The sequence below is a fragment of the Pocillopora damicornis genome, chromosome 11 (assembly GCF_964200805.1).
Source record: "Pocillopora damicornis chromosome 11, jaPocDami1.2, whole genome shotgun sequence".
NCBI lineage: Eukaryota > Metazoa > Cnidaria > Anthozoa > Scleractinia > Pocilloporidae > Pocillopora > Pocillopora damicornis.
Genome location: NC_142680.1, coordinates 7,239,337 through 7,262,410, shown reverse-complemented (window position 1 = coordinate 7,262,410; position 23,074 = coordinate 7,239,337). Strand labels below are relative to the sequence as shown.

The 23,074-nt window shown below is 36.0% G+C and overlaps 1 protein-coding gene across 1 annotated transcript in view; it reads left to right on the top strand.

The window, feature by feature from the left end:
- The first annotated feature begins 367 nt into the window (after window positions 1–367).
- The window catches only part of LOC113677083 (uncharacterized), a 32,066-nt gene continuing 9,359 nt past the window's right edge, over window positions 368–23,074 (top strand). The window contains exons 1-31 of the mRNA XM_089187520.1: window positions 368–509; window positions 2,098–2,186; window positions 2,667–2,743; window positions 3,242–3,308; window positions 3,672–3,757; window positions 4,529–4,586; window positions 4,728–4,794; window positions 5,209–5,270; window positions 5,408–5,512; window positions 6,055–6,126; window positions 6,559–6,728; window positions 7,556–7,634; window positions 8,020–8,101; window positions 8,570–8,618; window positions 9,257–9,344; window positions 9,680–9,748; window positions 10,500–10,601; window positions 11,304–11,384; window positions 11,550–11,603; window positions 12,423–12,570; window positions 13,757–14,038; window positions 14,396–14,527; window positions 15,072–15,241; window positions 15,730–15,867; window positions 16,285–16,351; window positions 16,920–17,019; window positions 17,697–17,804; window positions 18,276–18,351; window positions 18,763–18,852; window positions 22,255–22,321; window positions 22,694–22,874. Of these exons, the coding sequence (XP_089043646.1) occupies window positions 428–509; window positions 2,098–2,186; window positions 2,667–2,743; window positions 3,242–3,308; window positions 3,672–3,757; window positions 4,529–4,586; window positions 4,728–4,794; window positions 5,209–5,270; window positions 5,408–5,512; window positions 6,055–6,126; window positions 6,559–6,728; window positions 7,556–7,634; window positions 8,020–8,101; window positions 8,570–8,618; window positions 9,257–9,344; window positions 9,680–9,748; window positions 10,500–10,601; window positions 11,304–11,384; window positions 11,550–11,603; window positions 12,423–12,570; window positions 13,757–14,038; window positions 14,396–14,527; window positions 15,072–15,241; window positions 15,730–15,867; window positions 16,285–16,351; window positions 16,920–17,019; window positions 17,697–17,804; window positions 18,276–18,351; window positions 18,763–18,852; window positions 22,255–22,321; window positions 22,694–22,791 (3,015 nt within the window). The 5' untranslated portion in view covers window positions 368–427 and the 3' untranslated portion in view covers window positions 22,792–22,874. The remainder of the gene's footprint in view (window positions 510–2,097; window positions 2,187–2,666; window positions 2,744–3,241; window positions 3,309–3,671; window positions 3,758–4,528; window positions 4,587–4,727; window positions 4,795–5,208; window positions 5,271–5,407; window positions 5,513–6,054; window positions 6,127–6,558; window positions 6,729–7,555; window positions 7,635–8,019; window positions 8,102–8,569; window positions 8,619–9,256; window positions 9,345–9,679; window positions 9,749–10,499; window positions 10,602–11,303; window positions 11,385–11,549; window positions 11,604–12,422; window positions 12,571–13,756; window positions 14,039–14,395; window positions 14,528–15,071; window positions 15,242–15,729; window positions 15,868–16,284; window positions 16,352–16,919; window positions 17,020–17,696; window positions 17,805–18,275; window positions 18,352–18,762; window positions 18,853–22,254; window positions 22,322–22,693; window positions 22,875–23,074) is intronic.

Genomic DNA, 23,074 nt, shown 5'->3' with positions numbered 1-23,074 from the left:
TCAGTTAATTGCCTTTTTATGGTTACTGCTATTATCAGTAATGAAACTGAGGTTTGAGGTCTCTTCATTGCCTGGTTAAAAACCTTTTTATCAACTCTTATAGTTTATAGAGTCTCAAACAGAGTTTTCATGAAATAGCTGAGGATTTCATTGCCGAATGTGTTTTTTTTTAATATGGGCCTCAGTTAAAGTCCACTTTAACCATCTTGAAAACGAATAATTAAACCAATGGAGCAGTGACAAAGTCGACAATAAGTCGACAATAGCTCGGCGACAACCTATTATCTCAGTTGGAAATGATATCTTATAATAAGTAATAAATAATAATAAGTTATACCTGCTTCTCATTGGCTGTACCATTTAATAACAAACTTAATAAAGCGTATTTACTTTGTTGAAACGTAGATTTAACGTTAGATAAGGGAGGATGCTGCTGGTGAAAGAGCTCGATTCGTTTATCATCTGCACTCTATGGTTACTCTTGCTCTACGCAAGCCTCCAGTTTACAGGTAAGCATGTAATTAACGGATATTTTGAACAAAATAATTTTGGTTTTATCAACTAGGTTGATAACTTGAGTTGACCATCGTAAAGAATTTCAAAGCTGAAGTTTCGAGCGTTACGCAAAATTTTCTTGTGATATTCTCCACTGACGCAGTATCACAGTTTTTTTAGAAACTTGTCCCCTTGATATTTTTTACACATGATGATTAAATACACTTTCGCCCTTTAGATCAATTTCCTTAGCTTTAAAAACCAAGAAAAATTTCTCTTCCTTGTAAGGCATGCGCTATTCATGGGCAAAATCGAAACAGACCTCTGCTAGTGCCAATTGTATGACTTTTATTTACGTCTTCTACGGGGATATTTAAACTTCTTCACCTTATTAAATAGTCAGTTGTTGTTTTTAAATTTACCCTGGACAATAGCGATAATGTTAATGAAGCCGACACGTTGAGAAATAGATCTGTCTTTGCTGGGTTTTTATTATACATTTATTCACAGCCGTTTATTCATCACTTTACGGGTTGATTTTAGAACTAACATATTTATTTTCACTACTGTTTAAGTAGTGTTCATTACTTGTAAAGATCGCTTTCATGTTCACTTCTTTATCCGCAGTTCACGCACATGATTTTCAAATATTCTCAGTCATTTAAAAACCTTTTGATTAATTTATATTTTGCATTTGTTTTGATTTTGTAAGCAGTTTACATATAGTTACGCGTTTTGATAGTATCATGATGTCATTTGCAAGCATGTCAAACGAAAAAATTATCACAAATTAAAAAAAACAACAAAATAAAAATTCAGGTAACAAAAGAGAGCTAAGGTGAAACAGTTTTATGCAGAATAAGAAATGTGTTTGGTTAATTAAACACCCACGATGGTGACTCAAACAAACACTTTTGCTTTTCGGATAAAAATCGAAGCTTAACCCCAAAACAAACTTCATTCGAACAAAAATGTTTAACAAGATTTCCGCCCAACCTCATACTTCATTCTGGTTATAGTTCTTTAATTAAAAAAAACAATGGCTAAAACAATGAAGTGACTTTGGAACTACGACTTTGTTGTTTTAGAAAAGTATATGACTTTATGAAAATCTTTCCAAATTTTTGTTTGTCCTACTAATGTGCGGATGTAATAACCCCGGGCAAGAAACCATATTTTTTATTACTGGCCACAACATCACTTATAGTTTTAAATAAACTGCGTGGAACTATTGGTCTCTGGCAGTCTACTTCCATATATTGTCATTTCTTTTTTTCCATCTTTATAATCATTATGATTTGACAATGATATACTGATGCTATCATAACGTTTTGCGGTTTTGTTATGCTTCAAACTTGACTCAAAGATTTTTTTAAAATTCTCTTGCTCTTTCACTCCCAAGAACGACCAAGTGCTAATTTTCCTTTGAATTATCAAATATATGCAAGCAGAAAGGTGATGAGAAGAAACAAACACTGTTTCAATGATTTGACCATAATCTCTCATGGACAAACCTATAGGAAATGTATGATGGCAGATACTGCAAAGAGTTGATATTTATCGCTCGGGTTAAGGTTAACAAAAGACAGTTTGTAATTGCAGACGGGGCTTATCCAAGAGAATATGACATCACTTTCCCGGAACGCGTTGATGGCAGGCTGGAAAAAAGGGATTTATCAACATCTGAAAAGGTCTTTTAAATATAAATGCATGGACAGTCATTTGAACGTTATCTTAATAATACTTTTTTAATTCTCTGCGAGAAGGGTGGAAATCAAACGCGTTCAGATCTGATGATACCTAGTTTAACGAATAAAAGAATAGAAAAACTGCTCCTGCCAAACATTTAAGATACATGGAAACGATATTGTTCAAAAAATTTTCTGCCAATTACATGGCCAAGCAAAATTCAGGAACTCAGGATTTTTAGTTCTGTTTGACCGGAGTTTATTTCATAAAACGTTGTTTATAATTGATGCCAACAAAAACAATTGACCAATCAGAGAGTTCATAAGATTCTGGCCGAGCGGAACTACCTATTGCTTTAAAGTCCTTTGGGCGTTCTTCGGAACGCACTATCCTCGAATGTACTAACCTCGACGACCAAGATGATCAAATGTTAATTAACACTTGTGAGGTGGACACCGGATGACGATACTACGTTATTTTAGGGAGGTCACGTGGATGATGCCTCTTACCGGTTGACTGCCTTTGACAAGGACTGGACCCTAGATGTGAAGAGAAATAAGTATGTTCCATTTCATCATATAACTGCTGCTAAAGCCTGATAATGATTTTGTTGTCTCTGTTTCATCCAATGCTTTTCTACAGTTCTCTAAGCTCACTAAAGCCCAGGGCCGGTTTGTTCAAAGCTGGGTTAAGATAACCCAGGGTTAGTGTAAAATCTGGTTCGAGATCTGAAAGCTATAAGAGAGAATTCGGTCTTATTCTCTTTGTCCAAAATTTGATTATTGGATGCTCCAAAAAGAAGAGAGAACTTTTCCCCAAAAAGGCATACGAAAAAAGAAATACAGAAACCTGGATTTAGATTTAATAATGGGTCATCGACCTTCAAACAACTGGGCGTTGAATAAGAAACTTGATTATTTTCTGTAAGTTACAACTATGGTCACAAATGCGCACAAATACTGTCGTTATTGTTATTTTTATGATGATTGTTAATTTATCAGTTTCTTTATGAAAAAGGATTTCCCTATTACTTTTTTTTGCTTTAATTATCCCACAGAGAACTTATTTCTCCATCATTTGCCGTTCGCACGTTTGCTAGCGATGGTTCAGAAGTGATTCAAGAGGTGATTTGCTGGGAAATTGTTTGAAAAGTCTTAATATTATCTCTCATCACAAACATGCCACTAGCATCTCTTTAGCATTGCCATGTAAAGAAAGATTACTTTGGCAATACTAACTAAACAATTTGGCATCCCTACGAGGTGCGAAAGGGTTTAAAGTTTAAACAGTTTGCAACTATCTTACCAAAAAGATCGTCACGCTGTTCTTTCAAGAATGGAGAGCCGTTTATCACAAGAGAACTGCAAACGCAATCTATTATGGACACAAGGAGTTATTTTTTCGTCCACGTTTAAGTTGTTACGTACTTCGCTCATTGATATTTTTTCCCTCAGTGTCTTTTTTCTTCTTTTCCCGATCTTTTTCAGGAAGGTTCTGATCATTGCCACTATCAAGGGTCCATCCGGGGCTCGAAAGATTCAACCGTTGTACTAAATACTTGCTCAGGACTGAGGTATTTTTACTATTTATAGATATTTTCTTTTAAGTTTCGAGAAGATATCATCAATTACTTTTAATTAAAGTTACATTCATGAATGAAAATCTGGGAGCGATGCCTCGAAAAACTAGCTTAGGTTGCTGTGTGAGTCACTCAAGAGTAAAGACAAACCAGTAAAACAATGGGAAAGTACGATCGCCCATTGGAGGGTGGTCTTTGAAGGACTGTTGTCGATGTCACAACAGATTCAATTGCTTATGATAATGGCTTACGCATAGGTTGTCAAAGTGCACGAGAAAAGTCTAAAGAAGTTCTTGCGTTGAAAGAACACACAAGCAGCTGATCATGAAGGATGAAGGAAGAGTAATTTTTTTTCCGTAAGAAAGTACAAATTATTTTCCTTGTGAGACATGAAGAAGTTACGAGTACAACTGCAAACCGAAAATAGCCGTTTTGATCAGAGTTTGCACTTCTATGGTTTGGAGAGTTGGATAAAGTAGCGGATGTTTCACAAACATTTTCCTATGGGCCGGAGAGAAAAGAAGTTCTTTTTTTTAATCCTCGGATTCTGTTAAAACTGCGGACAGAACTCTTACGTTAAGCCCTCACCCGCACAATCCAACCACACGACTTCTACTATCATATTCAGACCACTAACTTAAAGTGAAACCAGAGTAAAGGAACTAATTTACAAACGTGGATATTCCCGGCTAGCTTCGAATTACCATGAGTCAAACTCAGGTGTAACAGTAGATGAAGAAAACATCATATAATTTCTTTTGACAGAGGGCTCATAGATGATGGTGAAGATACATTTTATATAACACCCGAGTCGGTAAAAAGAGTAAGTCTTGTTATTGGAATTTAGATTTTAATCTAATGAAACTTAAAAAAGTGAATTTTATAATTGATTCTCATTTGTGATTTAAAGATAGAGGACAAAACTTCGATCAGTAATTCTATTTGTGATCAAATTTCTTTTTAGGAAACTGGGGCCCACAAAGTGGTCTGGGCGAGGCAAGACGAAGCCACTCGAATTCGTAATAACTGCGGTAGGGTTATAAACGGAATGAGAAATGTAGTAAAAAAAAAGGTTGAGCTCATCCCAAAGCATTCATATTCTAATAACGTTGATCGACGTTTAAATCAATTTTGAGGAACATCAATGTCAGTTTCCTGCGGCCATAGGTAAAAGATTTCTCTGATTTGAACAGCACTCTCACATGTTCCTACATGCCCTCGGGCACTGTACGTAAAGTTGATGACATATGTTATAAGAGTCAAATGCGCCTTCAACCAGGATTTTGCACAGTCCTAACTGTAAAGACACAAGCACATTCTGACATAGAGAGGAAGCCTTTTGCTCGTTCTTCTTCTATTTGTAATGAAAGAGTCTCAAGAGCTGTATTCATTTTAGGAAGGCTTGTTCCTAACATGAATTTTTGGTCGTATTTTCTTTACCTCAGGGAACAAAGCAACTCACGCAGATTCCCATTATTCAGATGAAAAGTCAAGGCCATTTTCTAGGGTAAAATTCTGATTATAATTTTCCTATTATTAAGTTTTAGATTTCTGTAAGTTCTGTATAGCAAAGAATCAGTGGATGAAATGCATGAAAAATTAAAATTAGATTAAGTGTTTTCTGCGTTTTCACTTTACTAATAGGTAAGAAGAAGCGTTTTGGGTGACATTGATGAATTCTACAAACCATTTCTGACAACAAGCGAGACACGATACAATGAAGTGCTTATGGTTGTTGATTTTGGAATGGTAAGTAAAGGATGATAACCATTTCGACTCCAAATTGTCTAGTCGAAATGTATCCTCCAGCTGCCATAAATTTTCTAGCATTTACTACTTGAGACAATTAGGTGTTAGTTCATACTGTTTCCTATACATTTCCTATGGTCCTACAAAAGATAAATTATCAAGAAGTTTTTAAAAGAACGATAGCTTCCTTTGTTCTCACGACTTTGAAGATTAAAACTGCAGAGAGAAAATAGCTGTTAGTGTCTATTAAGAGTTAACACGATGAAACTATCACACAGCCAAGTGTTTTTCATCTCCTTGCCTTGTTTTTTTCATACTGTTATGGTTGTAAACACTCCTTTGACATACGAAAGTGGGAGTTTCATCATAACATTCCTAATGAATTAAAAATATCTGAACCTTTTCAGAAAGATGTTTAATGTGTAATGATACTTTAATGAGAAGTATCCTTGGAGTTTCATGGTTAAAACCTGGTTTAAATGTTTAATTCTTCTGCATCAGATTCAGAATTTACTAAGGGCTTTTCGATTTTTATTTTTCAGTACCTGAAATACAATAATGACATCGATGTCATTAAAGATCGCGTTATAACACTGGCAAATGCTGTTGATGCCGTGAGTATACAGTTTTAAAAGCAGAGATTTCAATATAGACATAGTCTTTCAATGATAGAATGAAGGGGGGGGGCAGTGAAGAGGGGGAGAGGGGTGAGGAGGGAAGGAACCGAAAAAGTTGCAAGCTTCTTTTTTAGCAGTTACCACACGTTTGAAAGTATGGTAGTTAAAAATCATAAAAAAGGGCTTTCCAGTTGATTGAGAAAGTGGCTTCCCATTTAGTTATGGTACAGGTCTGCTATTTCTTTTTTAAAGTGACTCACTCTTCGAAGATCAGGATGTTAGATTCACTGAAGCTCTATTTACTTACCCTGAGTCAATATTCTTCTTCTGGAATATAAAGCCATTCCCCTCGTCCTTGGGGGAGAACAGCATCAATCGAATCAGCTTAGCGGAGTGTCTAGCATCTCCTGATTAATTTTCCTCATTCAGATTTATCAGCGGATAAATATCAGGGTCGTGGTAAAGGGGCTGGAAATTTGGACGAATGGCGAAGCTTTTGAACGTCAAAAGACAGGAGGAGCCGACCTTAGTCGCTTTAACACGTATCGAAAAGAAATATTGGAAAAAAAAATTCCTCATGACAACGCCCAATTATTGAGGTAAGAAACCCTCAGTTCCTTTTAAGTCAAAGATTCCAAACGACTTAGGGATTAAAAAAGTCGCTATTGAGGGAGTTTCTTGCGAATTAAAAACTACATTGATCAAGATGTTCGTTTCAAAGACAATGATTACTTGTATTAATTGATTTTATTGACTTAAATGTGATCATGTGTAAACTTGTCGTCAACCACGGTCACTTCCTCGACCTACCCCGGCTTCTTCTCTGATAAAGATCTGGAGTACCTCCAGTTATGTATAGATGACAGAACGTTTTCTAATTGATGAAAAAAGACTTAAGAAAAAATCCCAAAATGATTTAGTCTAATCAATTGATCAAGGTATGGATTTGACAAATATCCAGCATGCTGATTTTAATATCTGTCCTGAGGTTTCTTAAAATCTCCTGACATGTTTGAAAAAAAGGAAAACTGGAGCACGCAGCGTTTAAAAAATTACTGTAATTGCAGCCGAGTATAATCTTTTTTATATAAAGCAATTAAAATTTACACAGCCCGAGGCTAACTATTAAACCAAATTACTTAATACGGTTGCCATGGTTATAATAAGTTAGTAAACCAAAGACAATTTCTTGGATGCAAAAAGGATGAGTTTTTTTTAAAGTAACTTTAAAAAACTGAGCCGCTACTTTTAAAGGCCTAACACGCACAAGCTACAATTAACGAGTCTAATTCAATACAGTAGGAAATAAAATTATATGGTCTTTCAGGCCACAAAAAAAATCGGATTATTTTTACGTAGCTTATAAAAATTTGTCGTTATTCAGTAGAGGAGCTGCTTCGAGTTGCCCTCTTCTTTTTGGTTTCAGCGACTGGAGCTGGTCTGACTGTGCTGGCATGGCATTCGTGATGGCGATGTGTGGCTCTGTTTCAAGTGGTGTTAATAACGTAAGCTAGAAAAAAAAGGAAAAAAAAATTAAAAATTGCCACACTGTTTGTCAACAAATATGAATGAAAATCATAAGAAAGACTACCCTTTCAACCTGGATAGCAAATACCACAACAAAAACGGCATTACATGTTTGCTTATTCGGGTTTTGTGATAAAAACAAAGTTAGTGGAATCAATTTGCACTTACGGCATAAATTAAAATTTTACATAATGCGCGTAAGCATTATAGCACACGTAAAAACCCTCTATAAAACAATAAAAACGGACAAAAGGAAGAAAAAAACCAATCTTTTTAAGTAGAATCATTTTAAAGAGGCCAAATAGTTTTGTTAGCTGCTGTTTGTCTTAAACTGACGCCAGTTGTTCAACTTTACTATTCTAGTGGGACTATGGAAGTATCATTGGCCCTTACGTGACTGTTGCTCATGAAATGGGTCACAACTTTGGATTCAGCCATGACACAGGTAGTAATAGACCCCATGTGACTGAGTTCCGTATTCGATCTCAGGAAACACGAGATTGCACTCCACGATTACACTAAGAGTTCTCTGTATTATTCACAGGGAAAAAAAAATGAATTTACTTAATTCTTTATTTGTTGTTGTCTTTATCCATTCATTTATTTGATTAATAATCTATTTTTACACAAATTTTATATTTTCAAAAATTTTTTACAAATTACCAGTGTTGTTTAACCTGTAGAGAGTAAAGAACATTGTTAGTCTAATTATTATACCTAATTTTGAAAAACGCATTTACCAGGTCAAACACATCCTTTTTTGTTTGGGTTTTCTGTTATTTGCTTATTGTAACGTATTATCTAATAAAATTCCGTAGTGCAAACCCATAAATAAATTTACAACTAAGTGGTTATTCACAAGATTGTCTGCACTTTTCGATAAGTTATCGAAAATAATTTGTTCTTTTCGCAGGAAGCTGTAAGTGTTTGACCCCAAGAGGTTGCATCATGGGCGGTCACAAGTATGTTTTTTTCTCTAATATTTGTAATACAACTTTGCACTAGATGTAGATGAATATGCACTCGTTTTCGACCGATCAAAAGCGCGTTTTTTTTTCTGTATATTATTAGCATGAATATGTGCATGCTATTTCGAAACATGGGACGAGTGTTCAGTCAACAATACTTTTAATTTCTCTGGTCATTGTTTTGATCATTGGCCACAGATAAATTCGATAGTACATGGTGAAAAACCGTAAGCAAATGCATTTGGAATAAAACAGGCGTCTTTGGCAAGTTACATGACTCATTCCAAAATCTTTTGATTGGGTGTTCCAGAACCAAAACCAAACTGTAAACCACAAGCAGCCATCTTGAGGCAAACATTGCAAAGTTACTAACACCGTTCTTACCTCGTCAGTACTGTTATCGGGGTTACTTTGACATAGACGAACAATCACGTGATAGGAAAAGAATGGCGATTTCAAAAAATCCCATCGTGGCAAGAAGTACCACGAATCACATTGAGCAAAAATAGCAAGGAACTCAAACGTAATTAATTCCTCCATTCGTGTATTGGGATTGGTAAGGTTGATGTGTGCTAAAAAGGTCGTTGCAAGTTTTTCGGGCTAATTACAGAGATATACAATTTGGCTCGCAGGACCAGAGTTGCAGGATTTTCTAACTGCAGTTTGACTCAGCTTCAAAAACTGAATGACTGGTGCTTATATAACGTGCCATCGTACAAGGTAAACATTTTGATTTCAAGAACGAGTATTTACCAAAGTAATAAAGCGATTAAATGTTATATTAACCAAACTTCAGCTTTATAACATACACAGCGTTAAGTCAAGAGGTTTGTTGGTGTCAGAGGTATTTAGGTGACATTATACCCCGTCAGTGTTTGCCATTTTTCACCAAATATACGCAGCTGTAAAGTGTATCTATCCAACTAAAACTTGTTCTAGATAAAACAATATAAAAAGATTGATTCGCCATTACCTATTGACATGCAGTAACTTCAATGTGTAATCAATACATAGAAAGATGACTGTCAGTTTCGTTTGACATTCTGTTTTTCAAGTCTGCTAACGGTTATTGTGGAAATGGAATTCGCGAAGAAGGAGAAGAATGTGACTGTGGCACTCCGGAGGTTTGTTAAGTTACATTTTTATAATTTATTTTTCATCACCTTGATTTTTCTATTTTGTTTTCCTTGGTCATTTTCTATGTAATGTAAGGATGATAGCGATTACAATGAAAAAATAAAATAAAATAATAAAAAAGAGGGGGCAAAGGACAACGATTTTGGAAAAATTGTTAAAAAACACTTTTAAAAGTTCTAATTCTTTTTAGATGTCTCTCGAATATTATTTAATAAACGAATTTTGGAAATAACGAGAACTGGTGATACTTTTGGCTCTAATAACGATGAAGAGCCGCGCTTAAGGCTTAAACTGGAGACTATACTATTACATGAGTTAGGCTGAAATATAATTTAAACACAATTCAGTCAATGTCAGGTCAATTCCTATATTTCAAGTCACTAGAATAAGTCTAACTTAGTTAATATGATCCCGCCTGTCTGAAAACGGATCGTAAGATGGTTTGTTTTTGACGAATATAGCTAAAAAAGATCATCATTGAAAGAACTCGATAACAGTAATCTTTTCACGCAATAAGGTAACGAATCTAACGATAAATTCGTCTTCGCCCAGCCTTAAGCTCCGACTCTTAGTTTCTAATTTACTCAATTTAGTTTAGTTCAATTCAGCTAATTACTGTTATACAGTCCAAGAGTTTTGACTTACGAACGTTAATTAGTTAATTAAAGTTCTAAATCGACGCAAGAAAAGTCAAAGTTTTTTTTCGATGAATAAGGAAAGATTCATTATTTTCCTCAGATGTGTGAATTAAAAGATTCCTGTTGTCAACTCTACAAGTGTGTCCTCAAAAGGGAATCACAGTGCAGTGACCTACATCATTCATGCTGCGAAAACTGCCTGGTAAATAATGTAATGCAGTATAAGCTCAAAATCAATTCAATTTTTCCTAGGAAGCTGTCAATTTTGACTGCATTAGATATAATGATTTCTGATGGAATTTTAATGTAAATTCTCTGAGAGTACGCACCATTGGTTCTAGGGAACTTAAAATAGTTTATAATTTCTTTTCACCCTAATCTGCCCGCCTGTGGAACTTCGCTCGGTTGATTCAAGGACGCAAATGATACAGGGACAGAGGAGTCGGGAATTTCAAGCGAAAATGAAACCTCTTTTTTTCGCTTTTTGTTTTTTTTGCCTTTTTGTTTCCAGAAGAAACATTCCCCCGGAACTAGGGCCAGATAAATTATGCTGGTTGAATTTTGGGCATAATATTATAGTCATAAAATCTAATTTTTTTTTAATTGAAAAGGATTCATAACATGTTTCAGGGTTAAATAACAATATTTTTTTGTTTTTTTTTTGTGGTTTTTTTTCGTCTTTGCGTGAAGCGATCAGAAAGACTTTTGAGATTGAGATTGAGAGTGAGGCGCGGTTACTAGGCTATAACATCACGGTTTGTTGTGATCAGAGGGACTACTATCTTTTCGACATTTGGCAAAAATAAAAGCTTTGAGGAAAAAAGTTTCTCCAAATTATTTTAAATGAGTGCCAAGTTACATGTGTAAACGTAATAGTCATCACCTCTTACTCACTTATCTTTAGTTTAAGAAACAAGGATCGTTGTGCCGTGAAGTCGAAACAGATTGTGATGTTCCAGAATACTGCACCGGTGATTCTGGCGATGTAAGTATAGCTCTAAGAAATGCATTAACTTTGGACTTTTTCACACCACATTTATGAATGACCCGGCAATTGCATCCCGCAGGGGCGATTAGACAAGATATCCAAGTTTGTCCGCAGAGGATTTTTTTGGTTCATTTTTGAAACGAGTCCTGTTTTATTTTACAGTGTCCAGGAGATACATACATAATTGATGGATACCCCTGCAATCAGACCAAAACAGTGAGTGAACCCGCGTTTACCACTACTTAGCCTTTTGACCCATAAGATTGACTTAATTTAAAATTCTTGATTCTATATTCTTCTTAAAGCATCCTCCCTGAATCAAACATTAAGATCACAAGAGTAAAGAAATGAATTACGTTCGCGATTGTTAAAAAATTATTCTTGTCCAAACGTCAAAAAATGTAAAAGAATGGAGAATTAATGAATGCTGATCTTAGGAAGTAAAGGGTTACAGAGTGTAGCATGTGCAGCAGCGTGTTATTTCTGCATTAGCGAATTTCTTCATTGCAGTAACGTTTAGAGACGTGAGAGGTGAGAGGTGGTGAACAGGAGTTATATAAACACATGTAGTGAAAGTTCAAACTGTGTTGCAGGGACTTAACTGCAAGCAGATTCTAGTTTGCAAATTTGTAATATATTCCTTTATTTGCTCTGTCTTGCACAGTAATTAGCTGGTAGGGAAAAATTTATTACTGATCAGATAAGTTTAGCACTTGCAAAATTTTTTGTGGTTATCAAATGGTCATACTAATTCAAGGTTTCTATAAAATGTTTTATTTAAGACATGCTTGCACTGAAAATTATGATAGCCTACCATTAGTTGCTCCACGCTTTTTATATCATCTCCCTCCTTATTTTTGTTTCGCCTTATATTGAATATTATACTTTGCAATTCTCTCTTTGACTACATTTTGTCCCCAAATATCATTTACCAATCTGGACATGGAATGATGGGTTTATTAATGTTATTTATGTTAATTTCATTGATCCTTTATTGCAGCTAATTAATGCGATGACCATTATATTTTTATAAAGGTTATACTTGGAAACACTAACTATTATAGTGTGGTAAGTAGACCTCTCTCTCCAAGAGTCAATGCTCGATATCTTCGTATCAATCCTCAGTACTGGAATGGCTGGCCTTGCCTGAGAACTGAGTTTCTGGGATGTTCAACGGATGAGGGTAATTTTAACGTAATTTCATTGCCGCACTGTAGGGAAAGTTCTTTCCCACTTGAGATGCTCTCAACGATGATGAGTCATCCTTTACTATAGACAGATTTAACAGTGCTTTGAAGTAGATTAAATTTCAATTGTTAGCAACTAATTGTTTTCCTGTAATGGAAAAAATTGTTTTGACTTCTTTTATTTTTCCTCGCCAGTCTCAATTTTTGAAAAATAATATGGAGTGTATAAAAAATAAAATAATAATTCATAGATAAGTGATTGAGCAATAATTAATTGATTTATAAGTTATCCAAACCTTTCATACCCAAGGTCTTATTAGCAGTTTTAATTACTGTCTGTCATGCAATTCTTATGTTGTTAGTTTGTTGAATTTGGTATTGAATCAACCAACAATCCCATGATTGACATATTACTTTACCCTCATCACTTGTATTGATGTTGTAAGGGGAAATTCTCTCTTGGTCACTCATGGGAGTTAAAAGGTTGAGACGGCAAAGGTGTTCTTCTGTTTCCAAATGTTGATTTCAAAGAATTTCTGAGATGTGGTAGGGAAAGTACTACAGTAGAGCCTCGGTTAACCAGACTCGCAAGAACTGGGCTTAATAGCGCACATAATGCAAATTCCGGATAGTCCAAATAATGAATGTAAAAATTCCTAGATGATGGGACCAGAGAAGCAAGTTTTTACTCAAATTTGAAACAATTCGAAAATTAAGAGCCAAGTTAACACACTGTTTATCAATAAGGGTCAATAAAAAAATTCAGTAACTTCAATCAGAAATTTTGACCTAAAAGTTAGTGCTTCTAAAACCTTTGAGGAATTTAAGAAATATTAGAAAAAAATACGAATTTTATGAATCGCTGAGATCATGTCACCATAAAAACTCGTGTTTAGGCTACACTCGTAAATAATCCACTCTGCAAATATCAAGTATCAAATATCAAGAGTGATTTTGAGGAAAAATACAAACTTGATTGTTTGTTGCCAGTTGTTCATGATAAACTTGCTGAGATCTGACGCTGTGTATGCGCAGCGACCTCAATAAGTTAGCGGCTAACACGCCAATGATATGGTTTTATAAAACCTTGTTTTTAATTTGGCGTTATGTTTATGGATTTCTGGCAATCTTATGGCACTCTAAAAAATCAAGCTATAAATTAATTGCCTTTGTTTTCCACAGTTGGTCCAACTGCTCCAACACCTCTAAAGTCCTATGGTCTTGATCTTTGTCTCACTCCATCAAGTCAGTCTTGCTCGCCAAATGACAACGACCGTCTGATATACAAACCAGGTCAGTGCACGGAAAGTCACTTTCAGTTCACGCTTGATGCCGATGGGGTTTTACGTCATAGTTGCAGTGGGAAGATAGTCTGTCCTGAGAATGGCGGCGATGGTAATGGTGCGAAGATTGTTGTAAGCAGTACTTGTAAAGTTGAAGATTCAAAATTTGAGCGAACATCAGGTAAGATTTATTTACAATGTAGCGCTTTTCCCTCGTGAAGTACCGTGAATGTCTTCAGTAAGGGGGCTCAGAAAATGCATCATTCAGCCTTTTTGCGAAAGTGATACCCGGAATTAATTCATCGTCTTCACAACATACATCATTTCTTTGCTTAAACACCTTCATTGTGAAAGTTATATACTAACAGGCTTGCAAATGTAAAGACAAATATAGTAGATGTGCAGGTGCTCAGATACTGATTTGATCCATTTTAGCACGAGTTCTCGTCGTCTCCTTGAGATATTTCCGATCGAAAAATACAAGTGTGTCACTATCTTTTTTTCTCTCCCTCTCTATATATTTTCTCTTTTTGGACAGGACGATCTTTGAAGCATCTAAAGAGTAACAAATGTATCCATACTTATGGAGCTTGGCCCGGCGTCGACAGACATATGGTATTATGGTCGGGATGCGACGAAAAACGGCTAGAAATATGGTTTGCAAAGCAAGGTATATAGAGTACCTATCGCGTTTACTGCAACATTACACGCGCTTCAAGCGCGTGCAAATCCCAAGCAATAAACCATGCAAACTGCGCGTCACTACTCTCACCTACTCTTGAAACTATACTTTTTTTTCTTAAAAAGAAAATGATGAATGTAATATCAAGGAGTTTTTGAATAACGTAACTAAGATATTTTTTGGGAAATTAAATTTGGGATCTCAAATTTGGATGCAATAAAGTGGTAATTGAACTTCGTTTTGTGTACTTTTCGTTCAAAATGATATTTTTGATTTCAAATCGAACTCAACTGTGGCAGATTTATTATGCTTACCTACACGCTTGCAGAACTTACTGAAATTTTAGAAGTGAAGAAACATCGGTTACAATTTTCCCCATGTATCAAGCTTGGAGTCTGATTTTGGCTTTTTGTGACTGTCAATTTTTTCCGGTAGGCCATAGTCATATTACAAACGTAGGATTTGTTTTCGCGAAACTCAATCGAGAGGTGCTGAAACATCACTGGTGCAATAATGTCTCTCTCATATATAGAATGTATAGACCCTCTTGGAATGCAGAGCGGTGATATCAAAGACAGCCAAATTACTGCGTCTTCATACAGACCAGCAGATCTCCCACATTATGGCAGGTTGCATAACGGAAAGTACTGGTGTGCCAAAGATAAGAAAAGAGACGGGTACTTACAGGTTGATCTTGGACAGGTACGTTCAATTTTTAATTTATCTGATCATGTAATTTCTGTTCTAAAGGTTTTTCGAAAGACATTACGTCACGTTCAATGTATCTTATATCGTGTAAATCTTCCTCGTACATTACCTTCCGAGTTCTTACCTCTTTTTGATAATCTCTTACAACATTTTGTCTTCTTTTCTTTTGTTCTTAAAATTGATTTGGTTCTAGTTTAGTCTGGCGCAAATGAATATAGCGGAACGTTGCGAAGTGCATCCTTAAAAAAGGGAGGTTGATAATAATCGAAAGCTAAAGGAACGAGAGAAAACACTTGGGCTTCACAGTATCAAGCTACATTCTTGATGCGTTTGACGCTGTAAGTGATTTGAGTAAAGTTTAAACTCGGAAAAAACGTTAGTCTCAACGGATTTTCTTCGTCTACATTACTGACTCCAAGTTACGGGAAAGTGTAATCAAATATCGATGTTCAGTAACTTTTGGCTTATTTTTCATATTTTAGCTACGAACGGTGAACAAAATCTTGATACAGGGACGTGGAAACTGGTATGACTGGGTGACTGGCTTCTTCTTGTACTACAGTGATGATGGTCAGCGGTGGACAGGTTATTCAGAGAGTGGAGACAAACAACACTCCAATGTATGGAAAATATTTTAAATGGTGATTTTAAAGGCCCCTTTACTCTTTACGCTATCAAGTTTTCAAGGAGTTTTACCGTAATCTTATATTATTCAATAGGAAGTAAGGACGATATTCGCTCGTATAGAAGAATTTGTAAGAAAACAAGGAAATTGTAAATGATTTAATGAAGAGAAATCCTAGCCCTGAAATTTTCTTTCGAAAATGTCATTCACAAGTTCCACGGCAATAGAAAGTAGCGCACAAGTGCTCCTTTTAAGGAAAGCTTTCTAGAGCCATTGTGTGTAAATAGACTAGAGAAGTTGTACGCTAGCTTGTGTCAATAAGAGAGCATCTTCCTCCGCCATTTCTGTTTGTTATCATCTGACTGCAACATGCTCGTTGACTGAAACAAAAATTTTTCTTTGTTTTAATTAGTCGCATTGCTATCAAGGAAAATGCAGCGAAATTCACGAAACTCAGTGCAAGGATTTGTGGGGAGCCAGTACGTTGAAATGATTGTTTTTATTATTGCACTACTACTATGTTTTACCACTTTACCATCATTCTACTATAGGAATGCACAAGATGTGCAACAGCACTACGAACACTGTAGAACAGGGTAAAAATATGGATAGAAAGTGAAACAAAAAAAGGCCGCACAGAACCAACCAAAATGAGATATTTTCTGTAGCCTTTTAACCTAGAATTTTGAATGAACAACGCGCCATATGTGATCAACAAGATGCTTAGATAAGGCCGCAGGCGTTCGATGGTTGAACATAAATATGAGTGGAAATTTTGCTCATTTTTCGCACAATAGCCGCACATCTTATGTGTTAAACCATCGAGTAAGATTTATTTGTCATATCTATGCAAAATTTGGTTCCCTTACAATTGAATGTATCAGATCAACAACTCAAATTGATAATCCTGTAAACACCTTCATCTTTAATTATTCAGGTAGGCATTTATGTGGTTTTTTAGTTTAAACTCATGAAAAAAAACATTTATCTTCTCAGATCTGAGCTTCTAGCACTTCTATCGTTTTCGCTTTTCTGTTAATTTTCCAGCCGCCAAAAATGCCGACGAAAGATGTTATAACATACTGAACACTAAAGCGGATGGATATGGCACATGTGATCCACTCAGAAATGTATCATGCGCTGCGAGGTACAAGACCAGAGTATTATGAAAAAAGATCTGATTTTAAATCTTTCTTAGGAATTAAGCCTTAAACGCTAACATCAGTACGCTCATTCTCTATACCATCCTCTATACGTTTCTTGTGGGGCTGACAAGGAGAATACGTATAACAATCAAGACCTTCTTTAGTTGATGATCTTTCATCTATTCTCATGACTTTAATGTTTGATTCAAGGTGATATTTTATGGATAAATTAGATGCTAATCAACCCGAAGGGATCAAAGGTTTAAGGCCACAATCATTTATCTTTATTACAACTGATCAGGGCAGCCTGCGAAACAGTACCCAAAAAATTTGTGTTTCAAGACGTTTATAAGGGCAGCTGTCCACTCAGGTTACTCAGGCTATGATTTTTTTTATTAGCGACCAGAGACCGCAAGACTGAACATTTAGCAATATATACTATAAATGGTAATGGTTATAGAGATGAAGGAAAACGAAATTACTGTATGTATCAACAGCCTCTAAACTATTCTGTACGCAAACGCTGCAAAATTCCTAATATCGACGTGCTTGTGTTTCTTTAAATTTTATCTTGAGGTAAAAAAAAATGGTTTCGAAGCAACCACTGACATTTGAAAATTAAACGTACATTTTGTAAACGTCATTTATCAGTTTTCCAATTTTTTTTTGATTTTATCAGAAACGTGTTATGCGGTCAACTGCAATGTGAAGACAACAGAGATAAACCTGTTGTGGACTACGGATGGACGTACACTAAGATCAGTATAGATAACGGAAAACAATGCAGGTATTACTTTCACTTACTTCCCTGTTGCAAAAAAAAGCACCAGTAAGTAAACATATTCTTAAAGATTAAACAACAATCAACTGATGCGTTTATACTAAATTCAGAGATCTTGAACGGTGTTCTAGGGAAAAACCAAGCCGTAAGAATTATCAAGGGAAAGCACTGTATAAAGTAAGGGTGGTAAATTATCTATCAAAAAGTATCAAAATTTTTGGTGGTTGGAGACACCACACCTATAGGGTGTAGGGAATAGGGTTTCAACTATAAACCTCCGCCGGAGTCTATTTTTTGGCGGTTCCCTTTGCTTCCTTCCACCTTATGTTCTCGTTAGCGAGCTTTTCTTTCAAACAAGGCCTCTAGGACCACTTTAGACGGTATCTACCTTTCTACCCCTGAGAGTTCCATTCCAAGGCGGTACAGCACAGATTCCTATGAAAATTTACCAACCTGACGCGTTCTTTCTTCCCACAGTGCTGCAACCTTGAAGTCCATAGATGACATTGGTGAGGGAATGGTCAGAGAAGGGACAAAATGTGGAGATGATAAGGTACCACTGAAAAACTTAGCCCTTCCGCTTACAGAACGATCCACCCATTAATAATTTATCATTACAATATCACTACGTTGTCGGGTAGAAAAAAATGATGAGAAGATAGCGAAGTACTAGTAAGGGAGCACTGGTTACTTTAACACCCAGATTCCTGAAATTTTAAGAGCCTAAATTGTTAGAAATGTCTGGCAGAAAATGCTTGGAATGATTTTGAAACTGCAGGTACTTGCGCGAGTTATCTTTTAAGTGACACTTCAAGGGCCGTTTACGCCACAACTGATACTTAAAAAAGAGGAATTTTTTATACGAAAGAATTACTGAAAAGAGATGTAACCTAGTAAATTAAACCTTGTTTTCCGAGTTTTGACGAGTCGATGACGGCAAGAACTTTAACGCATTTTGTTGCAGATGTGTGTAGATAACCAGTGTCAGACGTTTGATTCCCTCAACGTCGGAAAGTGTCCAGTGATGAAAAACAAGGAGTGCGGAGGAAGAGGGGTAAGTCTATGTTTTAGGGTGAATTTTTCAAATTCTTTGTTTGTAATCCATGTTGATCCTCTAACTCGTCAGAAGACTGAGTAATTAGGGTGCTGAATTTGTAATTTGGTGTTCCCGCGTGTGACTGAGTAATTAGGGTGCTGAATTTGTAATTTGGTTTTCCCGCGTTCAAGCCTTTTATCCTGATACTCCCTTGATTTGTTCTCGTTTGCCCAGGGTTCAATCTTTGGCTGCACTTTGAGTATAGCCAGCTGCTCTGCCCCTGCCAGTTGGGATTTTATAAAACGCTTTGTTCATTCATATTGTTTGTTTGCAATTTGTTTGTATTGGCCCTGAAAACCTCCATAGGGGGCGTGGTGAATAAAGGATCCATGCATATATATACAAATCATTAACCACAATTGTCTCGATGTAATCATTCTTGTCTCCTTTGAATTTTTCTATCCGAGTGAGTAATTCTCTCAAAGGCATTTTTATTTGTATAAAGTTGTTCTCCAATTTTGTGACATTTTGAGTATTTGAGTAATCTTATTTGCATATCTTACACTTCCGCCCAAGTATAATCTATGGTGCAACCATGACTTTGGTATTCTACTGGCATCCCCAAAGGTGACAACCAGCAATATTTTGAAGGTTCTGCCCTCATCGACTTTGTAATTTTCTCCCGTGTTCAATTCAATTTATTCCTAGTTTGAATATATTCAGAGAAAAACCTTCAACGTTTCTTTTTGGGAAGGCATTCAATTAGTGCTTTGTTTAAGTTAGTTAGTCCTTATTTAATATTATAATATGCATTGTTATGCATTGATTGTAAAAGTGTTTTTAAAGCTTTAGAATTGTGATAAGACATAATAAGGCGGCTGTTGAATACAACGAGAAAAGTTTTTGGAAGAAAGCGTATAAGTGCATGGGACATCCTCGAAAGGTATTGGGGGGTAGTGTTCAGGTAACGGTTCCGGCTTGACCTCAGGATTTTAGGGAAATCTGAGAAAACTTCATTGTAAGGACGAGGCATCGCGTGTTGATAAATTATGTTTTTTACTTATTAAAGTTAATTGATTACCGGATACCCAAATTACCTTTTAAGTTAGTCGCATGCAATGTTTTCGTTTTTTTTTCCGCCAACATTTCTCTAATTTATGTATTTGTATAGAACCTCAGCTGCTCAATGAAAATTCCAATCTCCTCCGCCACTTTTGTAATGCTTTAGAGAAAAGATCTCGTCTCAGTTTGTTTAAAAAACTGATTGGTGAATGCAGGCGTGTAAATAACCTTTATTTTCTAATTATATTTACAACAAAATACAGAAAACCTCGATATACAAACAACTTAGCAAGGCATCGCGATCTTTTTTTTTTTAATATTTTCTCGTTTACGCATCAACGAATATTTCTAAAAAGTTACACGAAATTTTTTAAAGTCTTTTTTTAAAGTTTTAAATACATTTACCAGCTGACATTATAAAGGTTCACACTAAGACGATGAAGAACGCTAGGGTAATTAAATTTGATTACACGAATTTAATCACCAGCTCTGATTTAATATTCATTGTTTGGTTCACTATCGGATTTGACAAAGCTTCTTCTTATCGGGGATTAAAATCGAAGAGTACTAGCTAAATTAAAGAACGCAACATTGAATAACTCGAGGACTAACTAACTCGGTATAAAACATAGCACTTCTCTGACTGTCTGCTTTACTGCTTGTCTTACTTCACTAATCTTCCAGCAGTAAAGGAACGAGTTTAATGTCAAGTTAAAGGACACTAATATTGGTGCTATACCCCAAGTGAAGATGAAATTTGATAAATTGGTTTTCCTTAAACTTAGCACAATAACCAGTGTATCATACGGTAAATAACAAGCAACTAACACTAATTGCACCCACAATGCACTGTACACTGCCTTCCTGTATCGCGCCATGTTCAGTGTATTTGTTTGGCTCGGCTGTTGCAGAACACGTTCTTGAATTTGGGCGCTATGATGACGAAGACTCCGGAAAATCTTTGCGTGCGAAACCATTGAGATTGTCAGGCAAATTGTCGTATTGACACAGTCAAACCAAAACGTTATAATGTAGTCAAAAAGACCACTTAAAGTAGCGACTCCAGATATAATCCAAAAGGCGCCTTAAAATCACAACTTGTCTGCACCTCAGTCTCAACAGCAAGGCGAGAAGTCTGTCCACGCTTATAGCTGTCATCGTCAGTAAGGATACTGAGCATAAGATACAGCCAGTTGAATACCATGCAGAAAATGTGTATCGACAAATTCTCCATTTCTCATGAAGCGTGGACATCCAATGAGTAGCACTGAGGGGATGAACTAAAAGACCGACCAACAGATCGGTTGTTGCCAGACAACGATAGAACAGCTTGGAAGGTGGATGCGGGGTAGATTCCTTATGTAGGGCAACAAGAATGAAAAAATTCCCAAAAAATGCCGTGAAGGAGAGAAGAATGTTAAGTGCTGATAAAGAAGTTGAAAGCTGTTGTAACCTACCATACAATGAAGCAGAACATATCAGATCTTCAAATGCTTTTGTCTGTGTTACACCTATTGTCAAATTTGTTGCAGCCATCATTTCGCCTTCAAAAGCGAGAAACAGTTTTTCCTAACAATATCCTCCCATTTGCAATCCCTTTAAAGTCACGTCCTTTATGAGATTTGCATAAAGACTTCCCGCCGAGTCAGATGTCAAAAATATGTTTATTTATTTCTTATTTTGTCTAAGTGGTGTTCCTAGGCTTAGTTTGATGGTTTATCTATCCGGTAAGGGAAGAATCTAGGCCTTTCCCGATTATGCTGCTAAAACTGGCATTTTATGCTCCTAGAAATTCCACTTTACGCCAAAAAAATGCTCAAATTATGCTCGATTCTCAAAATAATGCTACTTTGGTTTCAGAAAATGCTTTGTTTAATTTCAAGCAAAACGTAGAAACTCAGACAGTACTCAACTCAGTGTGTATCAGCAACTGTTTAAAGTGAAAAGTGTTAAGTTGTTTGTTTATTAAACTCCTGATACAGTCAAAACTTGTCCAATGATAAAACAGATAATTAACGTTCGAAGTCGACCGTCGAAGTCCGACCGCGGACAGCGGACCACCGAGGGAGCAAATCACTGAGTGAAACAGCAAGGATCGAAATGCACCAATCAGAGTTGTTGAAAAACAACTAGTCACAGCAGAGCATCATGCTCATAAGATCACGTATGAAACAAAAAACAAACAAACAAACAAACGCACAAACACAAACGCGCACACAAGAAATTCAATCAAGTGTACAAGTGCAGTCCCACTAAAAAGTAAAAGCGTTATTTCTTACCCCAAGTGCTGTGTAGAAATACCTTTTTTTTCTGCAGAATTTTCATGTCGTGTTTGATGTGTATTCATTATTTCTTTAGGTTTGCACAAACAAAAAGGTGTGTCATTGTGAGGGAGGATTTGATTCGAAGGACGGTTGTGCATCAGGTAAAAGGTTAAAAATAGTTTCGAATGACAAAATTGGAAAGTTTAGGTTAGGTTTTCCACTCATGATGAACAAGGTGTAATATAATTATCAGTCAGTTTGCCGTTTCAGAAGTAATTTATAACTCATGTGACAGATTCATTTCTTATTCTGTTTTGCTGAATTAAGCATATTCCAAGGATTCCCGATGATAATAACAAGAGTATGTTTTTGTATTCTTCCAAATTTTCCACAATCGATAGTTTTTAAAAATGCCTTGAAAGATGGCACAAAATAAAACAAAATTTGGTTGACAATTGATCGCTTTGTGCTAAGGTTTTGTTTATCACAGTCTCACTTGTAATGCTTGCATTTATTAAACTGTTTCATTCCAGCTCTGGTGCCTCGAGATGGAGCGTGGGGTAATTGGTCCTCATGGACTGTTTGTGACAAGGGCTGTGATGGTGGAAAAAGAAAGACATCGCTTCTGTGACAATCCATTTCCTCTACATGGAGGGGCTAACTGCTCTGAACAACGACACGAGACAGAGGATTGCAATACTCAGAGTTGTCCAAGTGAATTTAAATCTACTTTTAAAACTTTCTGTTACTTTCTTTTTTCTGTTCTTTGATTTAACTAGTCCTCTCATATATGAACTGCAAAAGAGCAATTACTCTGTGAGGCTAGAAAAATATTCTTAAAACCTGTGTCGCAATTTTTTAGTGTGATTCTTATTGCATCTTACAAGAGAAATGGAATAGTAAATTTTCTTATG